Genomic DNA, 27,671 nt, shown 5'->3' on the forward strand with positions numbered 1-27,671 from the left:
TAACAGTTTCCTATCAAGACATACTTTTTAAATTTTATATACACAAATCCTACTGTATGTATATCTACAAATCATGAAAAAGGTTCAAAACTCAAAGAATCATTCTTCGATATATGAACGTAAAGCTTAGAATATTTCGTTTCATAAAAATGCATGCTGTGAGGTTATTTGAAGTACGGTCCAGGCAAGGTGTTCTCATATTCCACGGGAACATCTGAAGTTTTCTCTTTCAGTGACTCTGAAATTGATCCTATGTTCTCCTGTTTGGACGTAAGAGTATCATATAATGGGGATTGGAACTGAATATTATCCTGTGCTAGTGTCTCATAATTCTCAATGTGGGGTTGGTTTCTAGTCACAGTGCCAGCAACAATTGAAGCGATGCTAATATATAATAAAATAAGATAAAAAAAATTATATTCAAAGTAATATTTGTTAATATTCTCAATAATTTATAATAAAAGTTTTTCTATTTTGTAATAAATACAGCAAGAAAAAGTATGCATTTTAATATTTTGAAATGTGAAATGTATTAATTGTTAATCTTGAAGAAAAATGTCACACAATTTGAAAAAAGTCAAATAAAAAGTCCTTAATATTTTCCTGAATTTGAGACCGTATTAAAAATATAGTTGCGCTATAACAGGAATAAGATTTTAATGAATGACAATTGATTGTGAAATAATAATAAAAAAACAATATGTTAATACTAACATCAGAAATAAATCTGCTCAATTTTTAACTAAAACCCTTTTTTTAGCAAACACTTTGTAGATATGTGAAAACGTGTAAACATTGATTTCTTAGGTCAGCTGTATCAGAAAAACACTAATAAACATGTACTTTTTGAAAAATGACATCGGAATCAATTTTGTGTTTGGTTAAAAATTTAGCACAAACATTTCCCCTCTAGTTCCGTTATTATATTTCCATTTTCTTCAAATGCAAAGGTCTAATACGCCAGTTATTGAAAAAATAATGGATGTCATTGTTTTATTTAAAACGTGGTTTGTTGAAACAATCAATAAGCCTATTTAAAGTATCTTGTAAACTGCAATAGACTATTATAAGTGTGAGGTACAAGAATTTATTTTTAAAAAATGAGTATTTAGTCGACTGCATGTTGCAATGATTAGAGTGTCTGCTGTGGAGTCGCAAAGTAAGGACTTTATCCTCAATAACGTCGTGGGTTCGAATCCCACTGTAAAATGTGGAGATCGGTTCTTTGGAGGAGAGCATATAAACCAATATCCCGTGTCGCATTACGTGCTGGCATAAAAAAGATCCCTCACTGCTCAATTGTAAAACATTCTCAAAAAGGACATTAAAGAACATAAAAAACCCCAAACAAAAATGTTTATTTGTGTGTTTTTCTTTTTGCATTTACAAACTTTATACTAAGACATCTAGAATACAACTTTGTCTCTCTCAGAGATTTGTTATTATAGTGCTCTTCTTGCATAAGGCAGTAGAAAAAAAATTAAAATGCCACATAACCAAAATCAACTACGGCATTTTCACATCAATTGATATTTGCTATGAATACAGTATAATATGAAAACAGAAATGCTGAAGAAAGAATGGAATTTTTATCTTACCAGGGTTTTGCAGATGTACGCAGCTTTCTATAAAGTATAACACTGGCTATACTTATGACAAGAAGGACACACAGACTGATACCCAGAGGAAGAAGAATATCTAAAATAAAGTAATATTTAATATGGAATTCATGACTTACTTTAAAGGACAAATTCCAAGGAAATAGATACACTTGTAAATGATATATGTTGTAAACAATGGTTAAAAAGAAGGAATTACAATATTCATTTAATTTTAAATCTTTTAAAAAGGTCTATCAATATACATTTTTTCGGAGAGCTACAGTTTTGCAGCTAAAGGTATTACAACCGAAAAATCCTAAATTTAAGCTTCCCCCGTTTGGGAAAGAAGGCTAATGATTGTAAGCCTTTTATAAATTCATACCCTCTGAAACTAAAACAGAACGTTCTGTTTAAGTATCAAAGGGTATGAATTTTCCCCGTCCCCAAGCACCTGTGGGAAATAAACCTTTGTCTGGAACCTTTTTTATGCGTAACAGGTAATTTTTATCCCCTCCCTTCTCCCTCCCGAAATAACATTTCTTTGTTGTCCCCCTAAACGGAAATTAATTGCTTCATACAGGCCTGCTTTGCATAAAATCTTTGTCACATTGCGCTTTCATTCTAAAAATATTTTAACATGAATCATTTCACCCTGATTTAGTTTAAAGTAAAGAAAACAAAACTATTTTAAGTATATTCTGATTTCATATGCTCTTGTGTTAACTATGTCAAGACGCCAGCACAAAAGAAAATAAGTGCTGAAGGAATTAAACAAAACTGCGGGCAAAAAATTGAGGAATAATTGCTTGCGTGCATGAACACTGAGGTTTTATTGTTTGGATAAATATCTAATGGAAACAATTTTTATATAAAGATTTTCTAGAAAACGGACAACTGGAAGTAAATCTATTTCTTTACGGTTTTACTTCGGTATTCTCCGTGAAACTTCGTATCTAAAGAAACTGGTTTTTCATGCACGAGCGATTTAGCGCTCACTATAAATACTTTTACCGGGGAATGTTCGATTAATGCGACGTTCGTTACAAAGAATCGCAGGTTGTTTTGTGTCTTTGGTTCAACTTCTAATAGAGATGTTCCTAAAAAACTACGTACAGAGACAAACTCCAATTCTGGACAGGATTTTGATGTCATTGACGCTGTCAATTTATTAAACAGCAGTTTCAGCTCATAGAGGAGAGATTGCGAGGATTAGAATGAAGTTGAGTATGATATTGATAGTCATTTATTAGACTATAAATCTGATTTTGACAGTGTTTGATGCAAATTCAATCATTTCAGTTTAAGATCGTTTAAAAAAAAAAAAATCTGTTGAATTTGGAAGAATGGTATAAAACCAGACAATTATATTTTAAATGTTATCAAATTTGGTTATAGTATAAAAATTTATATCCTATTCTGAAGTTGTATCTTTGTCTAACAACAAATCAGTATTTCAGAGCGCCCCCCCCCCCCATGTTTTTGAAACGTACATTTTAGAATTGCTGAGAAAAGAGTTAGCCAATGAATGATTTGAACCGCCCCCATTATATTAATCCAAAGACCTTTTCAGCGCCATTGAATAAAACACAGTAAAAAGCTTATGTTTATTGTTGATCTTAGATAAGTGAATGTATGTTTTTTAAAGAGAAATTTCAAATTCGAGGGGTCTTCAGAGGGTCTCAATTTTGCTGAAAAAGGTTTATTAATGATCAAAATTTTATTTAACAAGTAGATATAATCATGTTAATTTTTTCTTGGAATTTCAATGACTCAGAACGTTTTTTTTCGTTTTCATAGTCCTACCCTTCGGTCTCATCAGTGCTGGTTATATTTTACTAAAGTATTAAGACCATTAGTATTGTATTGGAGAGCAAAAGCATATGGAGTTATAATGTATTTAGACGATGGGTGGGTTTGCTATCAAACAAAATTGTATAAATTTGATTTTACAGAATATTCAAAAAGACTTGTTGCATGCTGGTTTCCTTATTAATGATGCTACATGTAAGAGCGTTTGGAGCTCAGTGAAAAAGTTTCGAGTGGAATTTAGAAGTCGGTTGTATTGGTCGACATGTATTGGTATCCCTCGACATAAATTAGAAAGCTTTGAATAGCAAGATAAAAAAAAATCTGTCGAAGATCTCGCTTCAATCGTATTTAGTATTATTTCGTTTAAGTTTGCATTTGGACCTGGTTGTCTAATAACAATTAGACAATTGTCAATGCTTATAGCTAATGCATCATGCTGGGATGGAAATATTAATATTTCACTTCCTGTCAGGTGTGAGCTAGAGTTTTTGTTAAAAAATAAAAACAAGAGGCCCAGGGGCCACATCGCTCACCTGAGCAATTGGCTAGGAAAAAACAGATCAGATCAGAACTGAAAGTAAACTGGGTTGGGGGGGGGGGGGTCATGATTTGAACAAACTTGAATCTACACTACCTGAGGATGATTCCCTATAAATATAACGAAGCCTGGCTTTGAAGTACTTGATAAGAAGATTTTAAAAGGTTTCCCTATATGTTCCTATGTAAAACTTTGATCCGCCATTTTGGCCCCACCCTACCCCCAGGGGTCCTGATTTGAAGAAACTTGAATCTACACTACCTGAGGATGATCCCACATGAGTTTCATCTTTCCTGGCCCAGTGGTTCTTGAGAAGAAGATTTTTAAAGATTTTTTTCTATACATTCCTATGTAAAACTTTGATCCGCCATTTTGGCCCCACCCTACCCCCGGGGGTCATGATTTGAACAAACTTGAATCTACACTACCTGAGGATGATCCCAAATGAGTTTCATCTTTCCTGGCCCAGTGGTTATTGAGAAGAAGATTTTTAAAGATTTTTCCTATATATTCCTATGTAAAACTTTGATCCGCCATTTTGGCCCCACCCTACCTCTAGGGGTCATGATTTGAACAAACTTGAATATACACTACCTGAGGATGATCCCACATGAGTTTCATCTTTCCTGGCCCAGTGGTTCTTGAGAAGATTTTTTAAAAATGCCATTAATTTTTCTCTAATTCATAATTATCTCCCCTTGGAAAAGGGCCTGGCCCTTCATTTGAACAAACTTGAATCCCCTTCACCCAAGGATACTTTGTACCAAGTTTGGTTGAAATTGGCCCAGTGGTTCTTGAGAAGAAGATGAAAATGTGAAAAGTTTACGACGACAACAACGACAACGACGACAGACAACGGACAAATTTTGATCAGAAAAGCTCACTTGAGCCTTCGGCTCAGGTGAGCTAATAAAATGAAATAGCCTATATATTCCCGCCAGTGTTATTTCCCCATGGTATCGCATATCGAAACGCATTGTTTTTACTGGTGCTAGTGATTTTGCATTGGGTGGAGTGATGTTAGATTCGACTAAGAAAGTTTTTCAAGTTATGTGGGACGAATCAGAGAGATTTCGAAGTTCAACTTTTAGAGAACTTAAAACAGTTGAAATGTTCGTGAAAATTTTTGGTGGTGTTTTAGAAAAATAAATTTGTGAAACTACATATATATACACAGACAATCAAAAAGTTGTTAGAATTTCGCAGATCAGCACCATGAATTCGGAATTTGCTTTTACTATATACACTTTTTCTGTAGCTGGGTTCCACGAGAGCAAAACTTAGAAGCAGGTTTCGTCGATTGGGGTATAAGCAATCATATTGTTGCACTTTTCAATAAGGTTTGAGGACCTTACACTTGCGATGTCTTTGCATGTTAAAAAAAAATTTCTTTGATTTTGATCCCTGGAGCAACCGGCGTCGACGCATTTGCGTTCGACTGGTCACAAGATTTGAATTGGACTGTTCCTCCCATTTATCAATTTGATAGGGAGGTCAATAAAACATTTATTAAATTACGGGTCTTCAGTGTATATGGTGCTTTAATTGTTCCGAAATGGAATTCAGCAGCTTTTTGGTCTTTTTTGATAGACAAAAATTGAAAGTTCTTGTGGTTTGTGGAAGATATGAGCATTAAAAAAAATCATTTCAGGTTCTGATAAAAATAACGTATTTGCAGCTCACAAATTTATTAGTAATGTTATAGCACCGCTACTGGACGGCTACTGGATGCTTCGTAATTAAGTCATTGTAACACTATATTTGTATGTTCATTTGCATGCTTTGATTGTGAAATATGAACAGATAAGTACACAAAGGTTGACTGCTAACCAGTGTACAATGTGAATGGATACTGAAATTAAATGATTGGATGACTGCTATCCAATAAAGATATTAGAAAGAATGAAAAAACTATTTTTTTTTTTCATTTCGGGTTCTGATAAAAATAGCGTATTTGCAGTTTACAAATTAATCAGTAATGTTTGTAGCACTGGGATTGGATGCTTCGTAATTAAGTCATTGTAACACTATATTTTATAAGTTCATTTGCATGCTTTAATTGTGAAACATGGACAGATTAGTACACAAAGGTTGACTGCTAACCAGTGTACAATGTGCATGGATACTGAAATTAAACGATTGGATGACTGCTATCCAATAAGGATAAAGATATTAGAAAGAATGAAAAAAACTATTTTATTTTTTTTCCGGGTTCTGATAAAAATAGCGTATTTGCAGTTCACAAAGTAATCAGTAATGTTATAGCACTGGGATTGGATGCTTCGTAATTAAGTCACTGTAACACTATACGTATTTTATATGTTCATTTGCATGCTTTAATTGTAAAATATGGACAGATTAGTACACAAAGGTTGACTGCTAACCAGTGTACAATGTGCATGGATACTGAAATTTAATGATTGGATGACTGCTATCCAATAAGGAGGACTGCTCTCCTAGATTTGAATGATTGCAATGCTAACATAAGATTATAATCTAACATACTGGTTCTGAAAATCGTATATTTTGATGACTGATTTTTAATCATGGAGGACTGCTCTCCTATTTTGATGTTGATGATAAAGTTGCTTGTAAACATGTGTGACATAATATTGTGGCTATTATTGGTTACTGTGCAAATTTGGTTTGAATTTTAATGTGCTTTATTGTTATATATTTCAGTCTTTGAAGAATTATCAAGGCCAATGGATAAATATTGACAAGTTTAAAGTCGATCTTTCATTTTAGAGATATAGTGGAGTCTTTGCCGCATTTCGTGAGAAATTCAAAATCCCAGTCAATGAACAAGATGTACGACACATATTTCTCTAAATTCAGAGGCTGGTGTTCGAAGCATTTATTTACGCATCTTTCTGCATCAGTGTCTACTGTCGCTCTTTTTATGGGAGGTTTGATGCAACAGAGGGTATCAACGTCGCTTCTTGAAGCGTATTTCTACAGTATAAGTTGGACTCATGAATTTTTCTCAAATTTGAATCCATGCGAAGATAAGTTCCTGAAACTAGTGCTTGAAGATGGAAGGCGCATGTTATCAAAACCTATCAGCAAAGAAGAATCTATCAATACAGAGGTATTACGTATATTGATGGATTTTTCTTCCAAGGATCCTTCTAATGTGCTGAAATTAAGATCCTTTGTGATGTGTTTATTGGGATTTTCTGGTTTCTTTAGATTCAGTGACTTATCAAATATTCGATTATGTGATATCAAATGGAAAAGTGCTCACATCGAAATTAATATTCCCAGAAGCAAAACGGATATCTACAGGAGAGGAAATTCGGTGATAATCGCAAAAAACTAGAAACGATAATTTGTGCCCTGTGTTTTGGTTAAAAAAAAATCGACATGTTAGATATGGATAAGTCTTCCAATGATTACATGTTTACAGCTGTAAATTTTGTAAAATCTCTCAATAAATACAAAGCTTCAAATAAATCCAAACCTCTATCATATACAAGAACTAGGGAAATATTGTTGTCTTCTTTAAATGAAATTGGACTTGACAGTTCTAAATATGCTGTACACAGTTTACGTGGCTCGGCGGAGTTACAGCCGCTGTTAATAATTTAATGTGTCTGATGGATTGCTTAAAATACATGGTCGGTGGGTCACGGATAAAGCCAAGGACGATTATATAAAAGACAATCTTCATCATAAAATATTGGTTTCAATGAATCTTGGATTATAAAATTACTTTATTGCAACTACTGTCCTTTGTTTAATGCGATTTGTAACGAACGCTACAATCCTACAGTATATTCTTTTTCTTTGTTTTTCAATAAATTAGTCAAGAAAATATTTATTTGCGGAGGAGTGATACGATGGAGAAAATAAATTTATTTCTTTACGGTTTTACTTCGGTATTCTCCGTGAAACTTCGTATCTAAAGAAACTGGTTTTTCATGCACGAGCGATTTAGCGCTCACTATAAATACTTTTACCGGGGAATGTTTGATTAATGCGACGTTCATTACAAAGAATCGCAGGTTGTTTTGTGTCTTTGGCTTACCCTGCCCTCCCAGCCCTTGCATTGTTTATCTTGTAAAATTTATGAGTTTGTTTTATATGTTTTGAATAAAAATGCGATTTGTAACGAACGCAACAATCCTACAGTATATTCCTTTTCTTTGTTTTTCAATAAATTAGTCAAGAAAATATTTATTTGCGGAGGAGTGAAACGAGGGAGAAAATAAATGAACGCATTCTTGAGTAAGTATTTTCTGAGGCAGATATCATGCGCGAATCTAGAGGGGGGAGGGGGGGGGGGTTCCGGAGATACCCCAATCCCCACAGAGATTTTCTTTTTAGACACGATCGATAACTTGGCAGATAATCAATTATTTGTCTTTTATACCACACCTTCCGTTTTTTGTCAGTCAAGTTGGAGAGATTGTTCCTTCACGGTATTTGAAAATTACTAGTATTTTTTTTATTACTCCTGCATGTTAGAGGTCTACACCGAAATACATAGGTACTTTTGACTTGGCGCCGCGTAATGTACAGTCATGTATATACCGAGTGCATGCTCTAATGTAAAGGGCCAATCTCTAAAACTTGACAAAAGCGGAAGATATGAAATATCGAAGTATTGGTATGACGGACAAGGAATTCATGTATATTTTGCTTAGTTTTGTTTTCAGGAGGAGGGAAGGGGCAAAGTACATGAACCAATCGTCAGATGCTTGTGATCTTGTTGAGTACTGTAACGAGAATCCAAAAAACCTATCCCTCCAAACAGTATTGCGTCTATAAATACCTAAACTGACGAAATAAAAAAGGCAATTTAAATTTTGAAATAAAACTAAGAAATTTGTGAAACATTTTTATAATTAATCAAACCGTAGCCTAAATTGTAATATAACATGCGCTTCCTATTTCACGCTGTCTCTTATGACGTCACGCAACAAGGGAGATAAGAGAATTACAATAAATGATCCACTTGTCATACAGGTAAGTTTAAACAACGATTAGTGATGGAAATTGGTGGGAAAAAATTTAATAGACCTCAGAATGTCAATCAAATTGCTCCAGAGTCTGACAATAATGAATAATTTATGAATTTTCATAAAAATACTATTAATAATACTTGACCTGAATTGAAAGCTTGGTAAACATGTTCTGATGATTGTCAACACATAAATTGAAATTCCTAGTAAGATTTCAAACATTATATAAAAGACTTTAGATAGAGTGGACCTTCAAGATATTTAGACTCCAAATATCCGGACGTTTCATTTTTCGGAAGTTTTTTCGATGTAGGAAATTTGTTAACTTTATTTTGAATTGTTTATCTTGAATACAGCTTACCTTATAAAGAGTCAAAATGAGTCAAAATGTAATATTTTCCCCATGAAATAATTTTTTGGATAAATTTCGGTTCATTTTCAGAACGGTAATATTGATTTACCAAGTCTAGTAGACCACTATAAACTGGAAAATAATTGTAAAAAAAAAAATAGAAGAGATAGAAATTCATTTAAAGTTTTTGAATATATAATACGATGGAATAAGACTGCTCTCTAAAAATAATTTATCCCTTGGTTTTGTAAATAAAAAATAAGCATCTACTTCTTAATCAGAGATAAATTCATAAACAACAGTTTTGCCGGATTTATACATTTTTTTTAAATAGAAGAGCTATTTAAGTAACAATGGAACCATTAATCAAATCATAAACACAAATATTTTAACTTTAAGATATCAATACGAAAATTTCCCTCATTGCAACAATATGCTATGTGCCAGAAGTAACCGCTTACTACAGGGCATAAGAAGCCTTTACTCTCAAAGCGTTCTCAAGAATGCATCAACATTTTCTTGGCGAAAACTTGTATGATAAAACTAGAGAAGAACACAGAGAATAGAAAATAAACCAAAAAATTACCTCCGAGGGTCTCTTTGTTCTTTGTTTTTGCATCATGTGGAAAAGTAGATAATCGGTTACTTGTTGTTTGCTCCGAAGTGGTGGTTTCTGGACAGGGCCTCTAAAAGTAGAAATCGTGAAATAATTTGTTTTATTTAATATTGAAACTAACATAAATGATTTAGCAATACATATGCATTTGAATATTTTTAGGACATACGCAATGAAGATTGAACTTTATTGCCTTTCTCCTTGAAGATGAAGAGTTCCAATACCTGAAAGACTTGTGTGCTACTCTTTTAATGTCCATATATTGTGCAGTACAGTTCTTCTTAAACAATTTTTGATGAAAAATATCTATAATACAAGCTAAGTGATTTTTATATATTTTTCGTAATATTATTCAAGAATTTTCATCAATTTATTATCTTTCAAAAACCTCTAGAAATACACGCTTATTTTTTTTTATTTACAAATATCTAATAGTACTTAAATAAAAACTCTCAGGAGATAAGGTACGTTGCGTATGTCCTTTACATACAATTACCTTCTAACAAACAAAAAAATCATCATTATTATGATTTAATTACCGTCATATTGCATTCGAGTACTTTTGCATTACAGCTGTAACATTCGTCATTGTATATGACTAATGACATAGATTCGCCGTAGTTGACATCGTCATATGACAGACTGATATCAAAACCATTCCCATATACAATTTCGGTTGGGGATCGTTTTCTTCTCAAGCTACTTGGAAAGACTGCCTGTATAACAGTAGGTCCTATGTACGTGGCTATCGTTGTGTGCGTAGACAGCATGACCACCTCATCAATATTAGTTATCTATAGAAGAGTTAAAAATTTAATTAATAAATGTTTAGTTTTTAGCTCACCTGAGCCGAAGGCTCAAGTGAGCTTTTCTGATCACATTTTGTCCGTCGTCCGTCCGTCCGTCTGTCTGTCTGTCTGTCCGTCTGTAAACTTTTCACATTTTTGACTTCTTCTCAAGAACCACTGGGCCAATTTTGACCAAACTTAGTACAAAGCATCCTTGGGTGAAGGGGAATTTAAATTGTTAAAATGAAAGGGCCAAGACACTCACAAGGGGAGATAATCAAGAAAAGACAAAAATAGGGTGGGGTCATTACAAAATCTTCTTCTCGAGAACCACTGGGCCAGAAAAGCTGAAACTTATGTGAAAGCATCCTGGGGTAGTGTAAATTCTAAATTGTTAAAATCATGACCCCTGGGGGTTGGGCGGGGCCACAATGGGGAATCGAAGTTTTACATAAAAATATATAGGAAAAATCTTTAAAAATCTTCTTCTCAAGAACCTTTGGGCCAGAAATGCTGAAACTTATGTGGAAACATCCTGGGGTAGTGCAGATTCTAAATTGTTCAAATCATGACCCCCGGGGGTTGGTCGGGGCCACAATGGGGAATCAAAGTTTAACATAGAAATATATGGGAAAAATCTTTGAAAATCTTCATCTCAAAAACCACTGGGCCAAAAAAGCTTAAACTTATATGGAAGCATCTTTCGGTAGTGTACATTCTAAATTTTTCAAATCATGACCCCCTGGGGTTGGGCGGGGCCACAATGGGGAATCGAAGTTTTACATAGAACTTAATATAGGAAAAATCTTTTAAAATCTTCTTCTCAAGAACCACTGGGCCAGAAAAGCTGAAACTTATGTGGAAGCATCCTGGGGTAGTGTAGATTCTAAATTGTTCTCATCATGACCCCCGGGGGTAGGGTGGGGCCACAGTGGGGAATCAAAGTTTTACAATGAGGAATCAAAGCATCGTATGGTAATGTAGATTTCAAATTGTCTAAATTATGATCAGTGGGGTAGGGAGTGGTCATAACATGTATTACAAGGGGGAAATCTGGTAAAGATTGGAATGGTCAGAGCTTCTCGGGTGAGCGATGTGGCCCATGGGCCTCTTGTTCTTTTTTTTTGATATGCCAAATTCAAAGTTAGTTTAAGTTACAATTTAGGACCATAGAACATTTTGCTGCACAAAATTGTTCATTGTACAGGCTGCATGTAAAAATCAAGAATCCTAATTTAACAATACTGAATACTTCGAAAGAGGAAAAATTGATCGATCGTTTTCTTCTAAAAAATTCTTCTGCCACAAAATATAGTTACTAGCCACGTGTTTATGATACGGAATATTTAATCATGGGGTTTTAATTAAGTGTAGTTGAATTACCATTATAAAATCCAAATTTATTGTAAGAACTAAAACATTATGTAGAATTTTTTAACGTTAACTACTTAAAGACAAAAATCTGGTGAAAAGCTGAGGAGCGAACATTGTTAACCGGTAATGTTATCATTTCCTAATCAATGAATGTGAGTAAGATGCAAACATGTTCATAGAACAATAAAAATCAGTAACATACATTAAGGCCTTCAACATTTATTTTCCCTGTTTAGGGTTTGTTAAATGTTTAAATCTCTTGAAATACACATAAACACACAAGCGAATCATTAAAATACAGACTTAATAACCCCAGACTCTGTCATCGTTTATAGAGTTTATTTTTACTAGTAAACAACAATTAATGATAACCATGATGACCTTTCACTTTTCAATCTTCAACTTTCCTTAGTTAGGTAGTAAAATACACTTATCACCTTCAAATGGGGTTTATATGCCTTCCATTTGATTCGATACGCTAAAGTATGCTATACATATAAACATTGATGAAATCAAATCCGTTGAAATCGTTTTTTTTTTCATATAAAATATTGAGAAAACGATCGATAATATAGTGTCCATTTCAACAATACAAGTCGGAACAAAAAATGAAACGTCAAAAATATCAGAGGTGCTTTGAAGGAGAGAGCATCCCCTGCCGACCGGTCACATTCCGTGTGCTCCTTGTCTTGATTAGGAAAAACAAAAAAGGTCAGAAAAGTCAGTTTATAGATTATGTCCTTACAATTATTATAAATAGTCAGTCAGCATTTGACTCAATGATAGGTTGTATTTATTGAAAAGGTCATTAAGTTGAATAAAAATTTTTCGAAATGATTTCTTCATTAGAGACGGTTGGTGACAATGTTTTATCGACTTCTTCGCCAATTTTATATTATGTATATTTATAGACTACTAGAATCATCAATTCCTTATTCAGCAGAAGCAAAGTATTCAATCTTTTTTTTATCTTATATGAAATATTCTAAACATTTTGTATGGAAAACGTAGGTCTTTAGAGACTTCAAAGACTTCAAAGAAAAGTTGATTTCAAAACCCCTTGTTTTCTTTATCATAAAGGATGTAAAAAAAAAAACAGGATTTACCAGAAAACTAACACAGAGCAGTGATAAAGAATTCATAGAAATATATATAAGCCAAAGTAAACTGATATATAAAGCATACATTGACCAAAACAATAGAAATAGGATAATCAAGGATTAATGAAACAATTACCAACGTATTTATTAACAAACCTTAAAGATCCATTTACTTGCCCATTAGTCAAAATCACCATGCAAATTTAACATAAATATACAAGTCCTTTCACACATGTATATTGGTCTGTGCTTGTCTTTGAAATGTAGAAAGATAACTTAATGTATTTTTCATCTCATTTTTATTTACCTTTTATTTATCTGTCTGGGTGACTTAAGTGACCTAAAAATCTTGGAATGAGATAATGTATGATATGACTTACTGAGTCATACTTTGTTGCGGAAGGAAATATACACCGACAGTCATCGAAAAAAGCATTGATAATTTTTGTTGGGCTTTGTCATTTTTACTTTTCCATTGATGTCCATTTGTTTGATTTTTAAATCGATAAAATTGTTTAATACATAACATTACACATAATACATACCAAAAAATACTTTAATTTTACGTAGACTGTTTCCGACAAAAAATGGCCATATATGTTCGTCTTTGCACATGGTCTTTCGGATGTTTTGCACAAGCCATTTTCCGGTAAGGTGGTATTAACGGGAGGAGATGCTTTTTCATGTGAACAGTCAACATCCACAAACAAATCATCACATGTACAGACACCTACAGTGTATATGCAATAAATTTACTACATAAGTCGGTTAACCTATAAATCATTTCCCATTATGCTGTAATATATTCTAACAAATATACAATCTAAATTACCTACTTGATCTTTATTTCAATTTAATTATTAAAAAAATTAATTCATATACTATTATTTGGTTTTTGTATTTATTCGCATGCGATTCTTTAGCAATAAAATCATACCACAACAATGAAAAAAATCATTTACCTTCATTGCAAACCCCATTAGCCGAGCAGTTATTCGGACAAGCAAGTTTACCAATAATTTCTACAACTGACGGTTCTTCCTTACTACTGGTCTCGTAAAAGACTTCGTATCTCTTGACCTCCTCAAAACATGATTCTTTAAGTGATTCTATAGTATGACTGAGGAATTCTGTAGTTCCAGCATCCTACATGATGTAAACAAATGTATTTTTACTTGGACATTATTACGGTCAGTGAGATATATATCTATATCTACTCACCATATATCCAATGGTCAAAAAGCTTGTTTATATATACGTGGTTTTGTTATATCGAAATGAAAAAAAAAAGATGAATAAACTAAAACAATCAAACAAACAAAAAACCCCAATTCAGTTAAGATTGAAGATGTTTCATATTTTATAGATTTTGTTGGTGAAGATGATATTTGCATATACAGTCGATAATTCAAAAGATGATGTTCTATGGTAAGTGTAACAAAATGTGATCCATTATCTAAGCGCGATGAAGATGACGAAGAAACAAAAGTTTATGATACAACCACTTAAGTACTAAATATTTATGATCATGAAAAACGAAATATAATATCCGGAGTTGAAGCCAACTTTTTAAAATTCAATTTGAATAAAATTATTTATCAATTTTTTTTAATGAACTTTTTATAAGTTTCCCTCAAACCTAATAAAATAGGTAGAGGGAAATGACAAATAGTCTGCTTTGTTGATATCTTCGTATTTTATTACATTTGAAGTTATACATGGACGAATATATATAGGATCTCACATGATTTGTAGTTGGATATGATTTTTATCCAACGAGTTGTGTGTTTTTTATCCCCGAGCCTTGGCGAGGGGATAAAACACACAACGAGTTGGATAAAAATCATATCTAACTACAAATCATGTGAGATTCTTTTTATCCCATGTTTTTTAAACCACAAATAATGCTTAACACTGTTTTTATATAGGACTCCACTTCATCTTACTTCATCACTATAACGCAAAACCCATTGTGACGTCACAACTGTGTGATACGAAAACGATATCACATGAGCTATATCAACAGGATAAAGGGTTAAACATGGGATAAATTAACATTTCAAATATCTTTGTCCGAGACAAAATTACAAATTGAAATAATACTTCAACTTTACATAAATCTACTGTCCATCGACAGGCGCGGTTAAAAAATCACGTGGCGAGCGGGACAAATAGAGACATAAATATAAAGAATAACTGTCAGATTCTTAAGTTTCAGGACGATGATCAATGGATTGGCTTGAGTGGTAATTTAATGCGTTTGGCGTTTACACAAATTATCGCACAAGCCACTCGACTGATCATGCAGATCAAGAAACAAAAAAAAAAAAAAAAAAAAAAATAGACAGTCATTCCTTAAACTTATACGTGTTTGTAAAGTAGCTGATTTCTAAAATTAATTAAATTCGACCATAATCTTACAAAGTTTTGAAACATATTGGGCACAAATATATCGGTTCCACATGTGTGTATTAAATCAAAATATACACGTACATTATTTTTCTCTATTATAATAAGCTGTCTGATTGGTTCAAACTTGATCACATGATCAAGTATATAACAGCATATAGACTTGTGTTGCTTTTATTAGATTCTAAAAAAGCATAATTAAAGACTTGATGTATCTAAAAATTAGAAATAATCTTCTCTTAAGTACAGGTCCACGTAAGAATCAGGCAGGACGTGATACATGAGGTTCTCAGAAATGAATGATTTTTCACTCACAGATTTTCCTCGGGGTATAACCCATGTATGCGGAAGGAAAAATAATTTGGGTCATTCTTACTATGGAAACCTGGACAAAGAAATTTCCTTAGCAACAGGCCAATTTTCCTTTATAGATTGCTGAAATTTCACCCATTTTGAAGGCTTTGTACAAAAAAGTGCTCTGACAATGTAATAAAAAGAAATTATCTTTTCTAATATATTTACTACAGGTACAGCTAAAGATACATGTTTCCCGTTTTTTGCTGATTCAGCATTTTGCTTGATTTTAGCAAAAATCAAGTCGATATTATTCGTTTCACCATCTTAGTACAATTGTTTCGTCTGTTTCCTGTAAAACTACAGGAAAGGCTTTCTTAAAATTTAAAATAAAAAGTTTTGCAAATTTGAAATTTACTATCTGTTCCTAGGCAACAAAAATGGATGGTTTGATGAATTAAGAATGGTGAAAATCTAAAACATTGGTAGAAAAATCATATAAATTGTCATCATTGAGTACCAAAAACAATTTTTAAGATAATAAAATATAAAATATTCTTCCTATGACTAATTTACAATAAGTTATCTCCATGGCAACAGTAAATTTTCCTTAGCAACAAAGCATTGTAAGTTATTTTTAGTACATATTTATCGATGTTGTTAAAAGATTTTTTAAGACATTTCATTTTTAGAGTTGAACTGCTATTGCTCGGGATCAGCATTGTCAAACCAGGTCTTAAAAATATTTTAAGTTAATATATCCACATAGCAACAAATACTTTAAAACAGAATCAGTATGTAGCGATTCTTCAACATAAAGCTATGTCTTTTTGGATGTTAACTAGGCAAAAAACATTCTACAATATACTTATTGAAATGAAAAATTTCTTGACTTACAGTGTATGTCTGTAGTATTTATTTTTCATCACTCTCAAATGGTTAATCAATGACCTACTTTTCATGCTAGTGGCAGCAAGTCACTGAGACTCTTGAGCCGTAGAAATTTTGCCAATTCCTGAAAATTTTGTATTGTATCATTACCAATATAATTAATATCTGCAACAAAACTGCGCAGTCTAATTTTCTACAAGTTTAAATAATACGTACAGCAATCTGGTTATAAAAAAGATATATATGATTTTGAAGAGTATTACCCCTGTTCTTTTGACAATGCAGACCTTGTGAGGAATTGATTGACCGAGGCTGAAAGCTGAGGTTAATATGTTTCGGACAAAATCTGTATAATATGGGCACAAGTAAGCCGAATTCGAAAGTCAATCTAATCTTTTTTTCAGTTGTAATCATTGAATACCAATCAAATTTTAAAAGTATATAAAACACGCTATTTTTCTGCGTAACCTAATAATATTAATATTTTTTCATTACCATGGCAACCAAAAATTTTCCTAAACAACAAGTCAAAAAAGGTCATATATTGCACTTAAGAAATAAAAATTTTAAAAATATGTATATAACACTTTTGCAGTGAAACTGAATTTGCGCAGACTAACTGGTTATTTTACTTTTTTAAACTTTAACAAATATCTAAATATCCCGCATAAAAAAAGTTTGTGTCTGGGGGTTGGGGGAGGGGAATGTGTGTTATTTAGAAATCTCTTTACTTTGTGTCCTTCCTATAACTTTGATATTGAAAAACACTGGAAGCTCATGCTTTGTTTAGAGATTGCTTATGATCCAAAGGGGTGCAATGCCTTTGACACAAGGTCATGCCAGCATGTTCAAGGTCACTTGACCGGTCAAAAACTTTGTAACAGAGAAAATAATCTCTGGATTTTCCTACCTGATACAGTGATAGCTTTGTTGACTCACATATAAGATCTTGACCCCAGGTCAGTTTGGTTAGTTCAAGGTCATTTGCTAATTTTTTTTAAACAATTTTGTCTTGGTGATGTAATTTTGTAATGACAAATCTTTGGATGATCTTTTCTGATCATAATTTGTGCACTGTCTGACGTCGTTGTCATTGTCACTGTTTGTCGTTCTAAACTGGACCAATTTTAACAAACTTGCCAATAAATATCCTTGGGTAATGTTAATTCAAATTTGTTTGGATGAATTGTCACATCTTCTTCCAAGTAGAGATTAACTTATGATTTCGTGGAAAAAAAAAATAATTGCATCTTTTAAAAATCTTAAAACTTGCGAAAGAGGACTTTTAATAAGCAAGACTGTTGACATTCTTATTTTATCAACTTGTTTATTAGTAGCTTGCTTTCTTTTTAGATATGGTTCATTAGACCGTCTCTTGCGTATTGAACCAACTGGGAGTAATAAAGCAAGCTTTGAGTACAACATTTATTGTTTATCTCATGAAAAAACACCATCACTATTTTCATTATACATGTATTTCTTTTATTTTTTTCATTACAATCCTGATACCGAAATTATTTTTTAGATATTACAAATAAATAATAACTTAAGCTAGTTAGTATTTCTTTATCGAGATAAAGTTATCTTGTATAAATTTATTCTGGCTGTAAAATGTCATTTGATTGGATGAAAAAAATTGTTTACAAGGAATGAATTTAATAGCTGTCCAAGGTATACTGTTTAAAACCTGGATTGGAACAGATAACACCTTTTTATTAACAGCTTTGCGGTTTATAAAGCGTGAACTGTTCCAACCCAGGCTATTTAGTATAATTTTGGTAGCTATTACATTAATTCCTTACATAATGATATAATGATATGTACTGTTATTTACCCCATTAAAGAAGAATAAGGAGATAACGCACAGTATTCAAAATCAAAGTCCATAAAACAATACAAAATTGAGCAAACACGGACCTCGGAAATATCAGAGGTGGGATCAGGTGCCATGGAGGAGTGAGCATCCCCTGCCGACTGGTCACATCCACCGTGTGCTCTTTGTCATGACCAGGAAATAACGGGAAAATCCGTCATCAATTCAGAGTATAAAATAATGGACAATGAAATATAATTATATCTCAATACAAAACAAATTACTAAGTATATCATGGGTATTTACATATTTGAAGGAGAGGAAAAAAAGGAATCCGAAAAATGTAAAATAAAAACATAGGTAATCAGAGATTACAGAGCTCACCTCAACGGATGTTGTATTTAAGTTAGGCAAAGTCACACAATTAACCAACAAAGAGTGTACATCCAGAAATGCAAAATTTATGCAATTTTAATCTGAAACTTTGGAATAAACCTATATAAAAACTTAAAATTAGTTCTTCATCATGGAAACATACTTAAATTTCAGCATGTGAAGCAAGTTTGAGAGTTTTAATCCCTTGATGCATCATTTGTGCAAGTTTGGTTTATATAAGCCTTAAAGTTTCTTGGTAATAGACCTGCACCCATAACATTTACCAGGTCCATTATCTGGAAAATTTATGTCGAATTCAGCATCTGAAGCATACGAAAGCCCAGAAGGCTCATTCGAGATTCGAGTTTCCAAATACGAGATTCGAAATTCGAGATTCAAAATTCGAAATTCGAGATTCAAAATTCGAGTTTCGAGATTCAAGATCCAAACAAACCAATCAAAAGCGGGTTCAACATTTGATTACTCCTCTTTATTATGTTTTTACTATCAAGAAATAATTCAATATAATTATATCAAATGGGTCATTTGATTAAATTACAATGCAAGAAAAAGTGTTATATATATTAGACGTAAATTTAAATAATTAATGGATTTTTGATCAGCAAAAAATATATCAATTTATATTATAGATTCTTAAATATTAAATAGATTACATATATCAGGAGTATATATATTTTTGTATCGTCAACTAATTACCGGCCAAGAGGCGGTCGGCTCTATGACATGAAAGTTCGAAGTCGCTGTGCGTTTCTGCGGAGTTAAAACAATTTAAATAAAAGATATTTAATATTAATATAGTAGTATATTAAAAAGAGCGTCTTAAGGTTAAAGATGAACGCACCATAAACATAAAGTTAAAAATTCTTATGAAGAATGAGGTAAATATTTCATCCAATCCTATTTATGAACTTAGACATGTTTGAGGTGCGGAGAAAATTATGACATGTGTTGGGTGTAGTCTAAAGCAAAGACCGCGTTATGTATATTACGCAATTTTACTTTCTCTATTCAAACGGGATTTGTTGTACGTATTTATTTTAAAATGACGTGTACATATGTACATATATAAACATTTTCAAACATATGTTTAAATGTTAATTCATTAAAAGACTTAGCAGGCTACAGAATATTACAAGATTTGGCCCTTAGCAGACGAGGATAATGCACGTTTTACAATGCGCCAAGAATTTTCCCGCTACAACTCAATGAGAAGAAATGTAGTGGCGGATCTAGAGGGACCATAAAAGGAACAATTAATTGGTTTGCAGCCGATTTTTGACGCTTGCGTCAATATATGTTTCTTGTCTTAATTTTTAGAAAAACACAGGTACGTGTGGACAAGACCACCCCCCCCCCCATCCCGTTGATATTGAACCCCAGGGCTTATTTCTCTGTTATGTGTAACCTTGCAATACGAAAAAATCGCTGGCGTAAAACCCCCAGAATAATCGCTCAACCAAAAAAAAAAAAAAAAAAACCAAAACAAAACCAAAAAAACACAATTTATTACCCCACTTTACAAGAAAGAATGCTGTTTACGGAGAAAATGATGTGGGATTATTACGTGATGCAGAGTCAGTCCGATAGCATGGACTAAGACAGAAATATTGTATATTTAGAGACAGTGCAGTGGCGGATCCAGAGAGGGGGGGTTACGGGGGTTGCAACCCCCCCCCCCCCCTTTGTATTTGCAATTTAAGAGAAAGAGAAATAAGAAAGTTCCAATTTTTTCGTTGTGTTTTTACTATAGGAAATGTAAGGTGAAAGGCTAATGTTGTATTATATAAAGAAATTCGGTTGTAAAAACAAAATAAAAAACCCCCCTTTACAAAATAGGATTTTCAGGTTCGGAGATTTATTTTCCTTTCTTTTTCAAAAACTTTCTGGTAATGTATACAAGTACTTTTTCCCAGATTGATCAACGTCCCACTTTCAAAAACCATACTCCACCCTGTATCGATATTCTATTGAGTTATTTAACTATATGTATGTGTACAACGTACGTTTTAACTGTTTTCGCCTTCAACCCCCGCTTTTGAAAAATACTTCAACCCCCCCCCCCCTTTGAAAAATTTCTGGATCTGCGCCTGCAGTGTGAATCGACATTTAAAGTTAAAACAAAATAAATGCATTTAATACCAGAGGGGATACAACGTAAACAGAGTGGAGTGGCATATCTTTCTCTTATAATGTATAGTGGGTATTTGGGGGGATGTTGAGCGATTATTCTGGGGATTTTACATTTTTTTGTTATTGTACACATGATGAATAAGTTAAATAAATATATCTTATGAAAAAAATTTCCAATAAGCCCTTGGGTTGAATCACAGGGGCCTGTAACATACTGTATTTGATTTTACGTAATCACTATATGTATACAAAAAACCTTTTTTGTATATATATATAGTGATTACGTAAAATCAAAAACAGTGTGTTACCGGCCCCTGTGGGTTGAATATAAAGAGAGTGTGTGTGGGGGGGGGGGTCCCACCCACAAGTACCTGTAGTTTTCCTAACAGAAGAAATTCATGAAAATGACGCTTAGTAGACAATTCAAAAATGTATATACTCCTGATATATGAAATCTATTTAATATTTAAGAATCTATAATATAAATGAAAATATTTTTTGCTGATCAAAATTCCATTAATTATTTAAATTTCCTTCTAATATATATAACACTTTTTCTTGCATTGTAATTTAATCAAATGAACCATTTGATCTAATTATATTGAACTATTTCTTGATAGTAAAAACATAATAAAGGGAAGTAATCAAATGTTGAACCCGCTTTTGATTGGTTCGTTTGGATCTTGAATCTCGAAACTCGAATTTTGAATCTCGAATTTCGAATTTTGAATCTCGAATTTCGAATCTCGTATTTGGAAACTCGAATCTCGAATGAGCCTTCTGGGCTTTCGTAGAAGCAAGTCCATTAGTGTGCATCCTAAGATGTATCATCCTTGCAAGTTTGCTCAACATAGAGCTCAGTGTTACTTGGAAATGAAACCTATATAAAAAACTAACCTTTTCACGAATCCAGAAAATATTTGTCAAATTCAGCATCCCAAACCTGGTTGGCAGAATGCACCATTAGATGTATATTCCATGCATGTTTGGTTATTAAAGAACTCAAAGTTACTTGGAAATGAAATCCTGTACCAAAAACTTTACCTGTACACTCAACCGGAAAATGTAGGTCAGATTCAGCATCCGAAGCAAGTCTAGTAGGTTGATCCTAAGATGTACCATCCATGCAAGTTTGATCATTATAGAGCTCATAGTATCCTTGAAATGAAATCTGCACAAAACTTTAATCTGTTCACTTAATCGGTAAATATAGGCCAGATTCAGCATCCGAAGCAAGTCTAGTAGTATGCATCCTAAGATGTACCATCCATGCAAGTTTGGTCATTAAGGGGCTCATAGTATCTTTGAAATGAAACCTGCACCAAAAACTTAAACCTGTTCACTCAACCGGAATATGTAGGTCAAATTCAGCCTCCGAAGCAAGTCTGGAAGTATGCATCCTTAGATGTGTCATCCACATAGGTTTGGTCAACATAGGTCTTACAGTTACTCGGAAATGAGACCTACACCACAAACTACACCAAAAATGTTAACCTGCTCCAAAAACATTAACCTGGTCATTCCTTTGCTGAAATTGCAGCATCTGAAACATTTGACTGCTACAATGAAACACAGTAGAAACATCTTCCATGCATATCTAATCAATATAGGGCATAGAAGTACTTAAAAAGAAAACTGCTCAAAAAAACTTAACCTTAACCCGGGACGCCGATGCCGACACCAAACCCGAGGGTATTACATAAGCTCCCCCAACTTCGTTGAGGTGTGCTAAAAATCCTAATATTTTTAAAAACAGTTTTTGACTTGTATACAAGAACATGTACAGGAACTGATTAACATTGGCCTTTGGCCTTGGTCATTAAAACCTCATCTGGTCTGCATTGTCACAAGTTGACCTCAACAAATGTCAATATATTTTTCTTAATGAAATTACTGTATTTTCTAAATTTGTCAGAAATTAGACAATCCAGTTTTTGTTGCAGATATTGGTCAAAATTTTTAGAAATTTGCAATATAATTTGAAGACTTTCGAGTCTCAATATGCCACTAGAATGAAAAGTAGGTAATTGATTTATTTTTTGAAAGAGAACAAGATGTGTTTGTGAAACACTATAAACACTATGCGCTCGGCGGCAACCAAGTTTGAGAAAAGCTATTTCAAGCATATAGGCACAAATAAGGTCACAATGTCAGTGACCTTGGTATCATTTGAAAGAACTTGATTAGTGGAGTTATCCGAGTATGCATACCAGCTACGAAATCTCTATCTCTCATGGTTCAAAACTTATGATGAAGGTTTTAAAAAAAGGTCACAGTCAAGGTCACAAGGTCATTGACCTTGGTATTATTGGAAAGAGCTTAATTAGTAGAGTATGCATACTAATTATGAAGTCTCTTCCTTTCATGGTTCAAAAGTCACGGCGAAGGTTTAAGTTTGCAGAAAAAACTATTTTTAGCATATAGATCACAGTCAAGGTCACAAGGTTTTTGACCTTGGTGTCATTTAAAAGAACATCATTAATGGAGTATGTATACGAAATATGAAATTGTATCTTTTATGGTTAAAAAGTTATGGCGAAGGTTAAAGTTTGAAGACAAAAAAACAAACAGACAAAAAGACAGACAGACACACAGACAGCTAGACAGACAGAAAAACAGACAGACAGATAGGACAAAAACAATATATGCCCCAGATCTATCGATCCGGGTGCAGAAAAAATACCACAGTCATATGTCTAGCATATGACTTTTCAATTCTATGGGTAGAATGTTTTAATCTAATACATGTAGTTAACATTCTTAAAGGCATAGATTCTTGTTGAGAAGTTGCTTCATCCTAATTATTTACTGTAAATGTATTACATTTGGCGTGTACGATATTTTGCGGAAATTAAATTTTTAACAAGTTAGCGTAGATTTGATTTAGCGCTGTCTGACTTTTTAGTCATAAAAGTTAATAAACAAGACATTTAGTGATGTAATTGAATTAGCGGACTCTGCTTCCCGCCAAAATCGCCAAAAAGAATACACCGCTAAATGTAATACGTTTACAGTATAAGATGTATTTGTTGCTTATAATGTTTGTAATTCTGTTGCTTGGGAAAAAATAACTTAAAAATTCTTTTAAAAACCTAGTTTGACAATGCCGAAACCTGGTCAATAGCAGTTCAACTATAAGAATCAGATAATATCTTAAAACTTTAATCAATATGTTCTTAAAAAAACTTTTAACGCTTCGTTGCTAAGGAAAATTTACTGTTGCCATGGATATCAAAATTCTTTTAAAAACCTGCTTTGACAATGCCGAACCTGGACAAAAGCAATTCAATTGTAAGAATCAGATAATTTGTTAAAATTTTAATGAATATGTTCTAAAATAACTTTCAAGGCTTCGTTGCTAAGGAAAATTTACTGTTGCCATGGAGATAACTTATTGTAAATTATTCATAGGTACACAAGGAAGAATATTTTATATTTTATTATCTTAAAAATTGTTTTTGGTACTCAATGATGACAATTTATATGATTTTTCTACCAATGCTTTAGACTTTCACCATTCTTAATTTATCAAACCATCCATTTTTGTTGCCCAGCAACAGATAGTAAATTTCAAATTTGCAAAACTTTTTATTTTAAATTTTAAGAAAGCCTTTCCTTTAGTTTTACAGGAAATAGATGAAACAATTGTACTAAGATGGTGAAACGAATAATATCGACTTGATTTTTGCTAAAATCAAGCAAAATGCTGAATCAGCAAAAAACGGGAAACATGTATCTTTAGCTGTACCTGTAGTAAATATATTAGAAAAGATGATTTCTTTTTATTACATTGTCAGAGCACTTCAAGAGTTTATCTTTCTAGTGACACTAAGGAAGAAAAAGAATTACCTTTTAAAATTTTTTGTACAAAGCCTTCAAAATGGGTGAAATTTCAGCAATCTATAAAGAAAAATTGGCCTGTTGCTAAGGAAATTTCTTTGTCCAGGTTTCCATAGTAACAATGACCCAAATTATTTTTCCTTCCGCATACATGGGTTATACCCCGAGGAAAATCTGTGAGTGAAAAATCATTAATTTCTGATAACCTCGTGTATCACCTTTTTTATATAGGCTGCCTGATTCTTACGTGGACCTGTACTTAAATAACAAAAGTGCTGACTTCTCAATACTAAGAGCTAATAATAACTTGATGTTTCGTTGAAAAAATGATTTTACTCCTTTTTAGCTCACCTGAGCTGAACCTGAGCTGAAAGCTCAAGTGAGCTTCTCTGATCACCCATTGTCTGTCCGTCCCTTTGCACTTTCCACATTTTCAGCTTCTTCTCAAGAGCCATTGGGCCAATTTTACAAAACGTTTGGTACAAAGCATTCTTAGGAAAATGGGAGTTTAAATTGTGAAAATGAAAGGTTAAGTCCCCTTCAAAGGGGAAATAATCAAGAAAATACAAAAACAGGATTGGGTCATTAAGAATCTTCTTTTCAAGAAAGATGGGCCAGAAAAATTGAAACTTAAGTGGAAGCATGTAAGGGTAATGTAGATTCTGATTTTTTTCAAATCATGACTACCACTTGTAGGCTATGGCCACAAAAGGGAGTCCAAGTTTTACATTGAACAAATTTTTATATTATTATTATACAGCGAACAAATTTTACAAAGAATATATAGGAAATACCGTTTTAAAATCTTCTCAAGTACCACTGGGCCAAAAAAATTGAAATTATGTGGATCCTGGGATAGTGTATATTCTCAATTGTTCGAATCATGACCCCGGGGGTAGAACAGGGCCACAATAGGGAATCCAAGAATTATATAGAAATATATAGGAAAACTCTTTAAAATCTTCTTCTAAAGAAAAGCTGAAACTTATGTAGAACCACCTTGATTATTTCCCCTTTGAAGGGGACTTAACCTTTCATTTTCACAATTTAAACTCCCATTTTCCTAAGAATGCTTTGTACCAAACGTTTTGTAAAATTGGCCCAATGGCTCTTGAGAAGAAGCTGAAAATGTGGAAAGTGCAAAGGGACGGACAGACAATGGGTGATTCGAACAAATGATCCTTTGGGACTGGGCAGTTCAAAATATGTATGACAAAGGGGAGAATCTGTTAAATAACAGAATGGCCAAAGTTACTCAGATAAGCGATGTGGCCCATGGGCCTCTTGTTATAATTACTGTGTATGATATCCGTAATAATTGGTTGCGTGTAACAATGCCTTGAATAACAATCTTGTTTTATACGAATGTCAAATAAAACAAATGTAATCTCTAAAATTATAATTCCTAAATTACTCTATCAGTTATAAAGAAACACAATAAGGATAAACAGCTTATTTTTATATTAGTCTGAGTTAAAAAATATATCAACTCGTTCTCCGTGCTCTGTCGATATGCTCTTCTGTGAAGTCGATATATCTATGAATCGACTTCATGGAAGGTTTATATTTATGTAATTTATTCTGAAAGCAGTCAAAATAATATAATATTAAATATAAACAACGTACTTTGAAAAAAAAAATCTTACATTATACTACTAAAACTTTGGGTAATGAAAAACACGTTGAATTACATTTTTTAAAAAGTAAATGTCTGATACAATTTAAAAAATATAAAAAAATCAGGAATCTGTTGAGAAAATAGTATATTGCCTCATTAATTGAATTTAATCCAATTGAATTGGCCACATATGATCACAGAAAATGTAATGTGGTCAAATGCAATGTAAGCAAGATGGGTATTAGAACATTTTAGAGTATATATATAGATAAATACAATTACCCTTATATCAAGAATACATTCTTCAATGGCAATACTGGATTTGTTGTCCATTGAAATGTGCTTTTGACATTCTATTTTGGCTGGATCATTCAGTATTGCTTTCTCGCAGACCACTCGAGCAGACTGTTCAGTCCATCCATTATGCCAAGTTGGAGTCTTAATAAGAAAAAGAAAATATGAATTTAAAAAAGAACAAAAATTTGCATTCTTATTCATAAAAATGATTTCAGAGAACTTTTTACTCATAAATGAAATAAAATTTATTGCATATTTTCCAAAGTATAAACTGAGATTGTGCTTGTCCATTTATTCTCTTTGACAGCAAAAATTGGGCTTTGATCTTCCTGATTACAATAAAACTCTACATATTATAATAAAAAGGAAATTAAAGATGAGTGAACATGTTTGGAACATAAGAGGAAATTAAAGATGTATGAACTTAATTGGAACGTAAGTCTAAAATCAATATAATTTCCGTTGATATTCCAATGTTATAAATTCGATGAACATTGCATAAAATACATTCAATAAATTATAAATATGTTACTTAAAAGTATCGCAACACCTTGGAAATTATATGTTTTACATGTATATTTGTAATATAAAATATGCAAAATTTGAAACGGGTTTGCAATATGCATATGAATTATTTTATATATAATTATACATATGAATTATATATAAATTACCGGTGGAACAAAGTTCGGATCAAATTCAGAATCATACGTAAGCGGTGGAGTATCAGTGACGTCATCGGGATCTGCACTCCTTCTGAAGATCTTATGAACAGAACTCATACCGTTGATGTTACGTTTGTATCTATTTTCGTAGGTTTCACAATTATATGAAAGAC

General features: G+C 32.8%; 1 protein-coding gene across 1 annotated transcript; it reads right to left on the bottom strand.

The window, feature by feature from the left end:
- On the bottom strand, nt 1-27,623 carry LOC134268896 (von Willebrand factor D and EGF domain-containing protein-like). Its single transcript, XM_062751137.1, has 8 exons — nt 27,508-27,623; nt 26,819-26,974; nt 14,108-14,291; nt 13,691-13,875; nt 10,423-10,677; nt 9,854-9,953; nt 1,599-1,698; nt 1-384 (listed from the first exon to the last, which is right to left on the bottom strand). Exons 1-8 carry the CDS (start codon nt 27,613-27,615, stop codon nt 165-167), a joined length of 1,308 nt encoding a protein of 435 aa, XP_062607121.1. The 5' UTR covers nt 27,616-27,623; the 3' UTR covers nt 1-164.
- Nucleotides 27,624-27,671: the final 48 nt, after the last annotated feature.

This window comes from Saccostrea cucullata, unplaced genomic scaffold (assembly GCF_032062105.1).
Source record: "Saccostrea cucullata isolate Sc308-1 unplaced genomic scaffold, CSIRO_AGI_Scuc_v1 ctg1373, whole genome shotgun sequence".
Taxonomy (NCBI): Eukaryota; Metazoa; Mollusca; class Bivalvia; order Ostreida; family Ostreidae; genus Saccostrea; species Saccostrea cuccullata.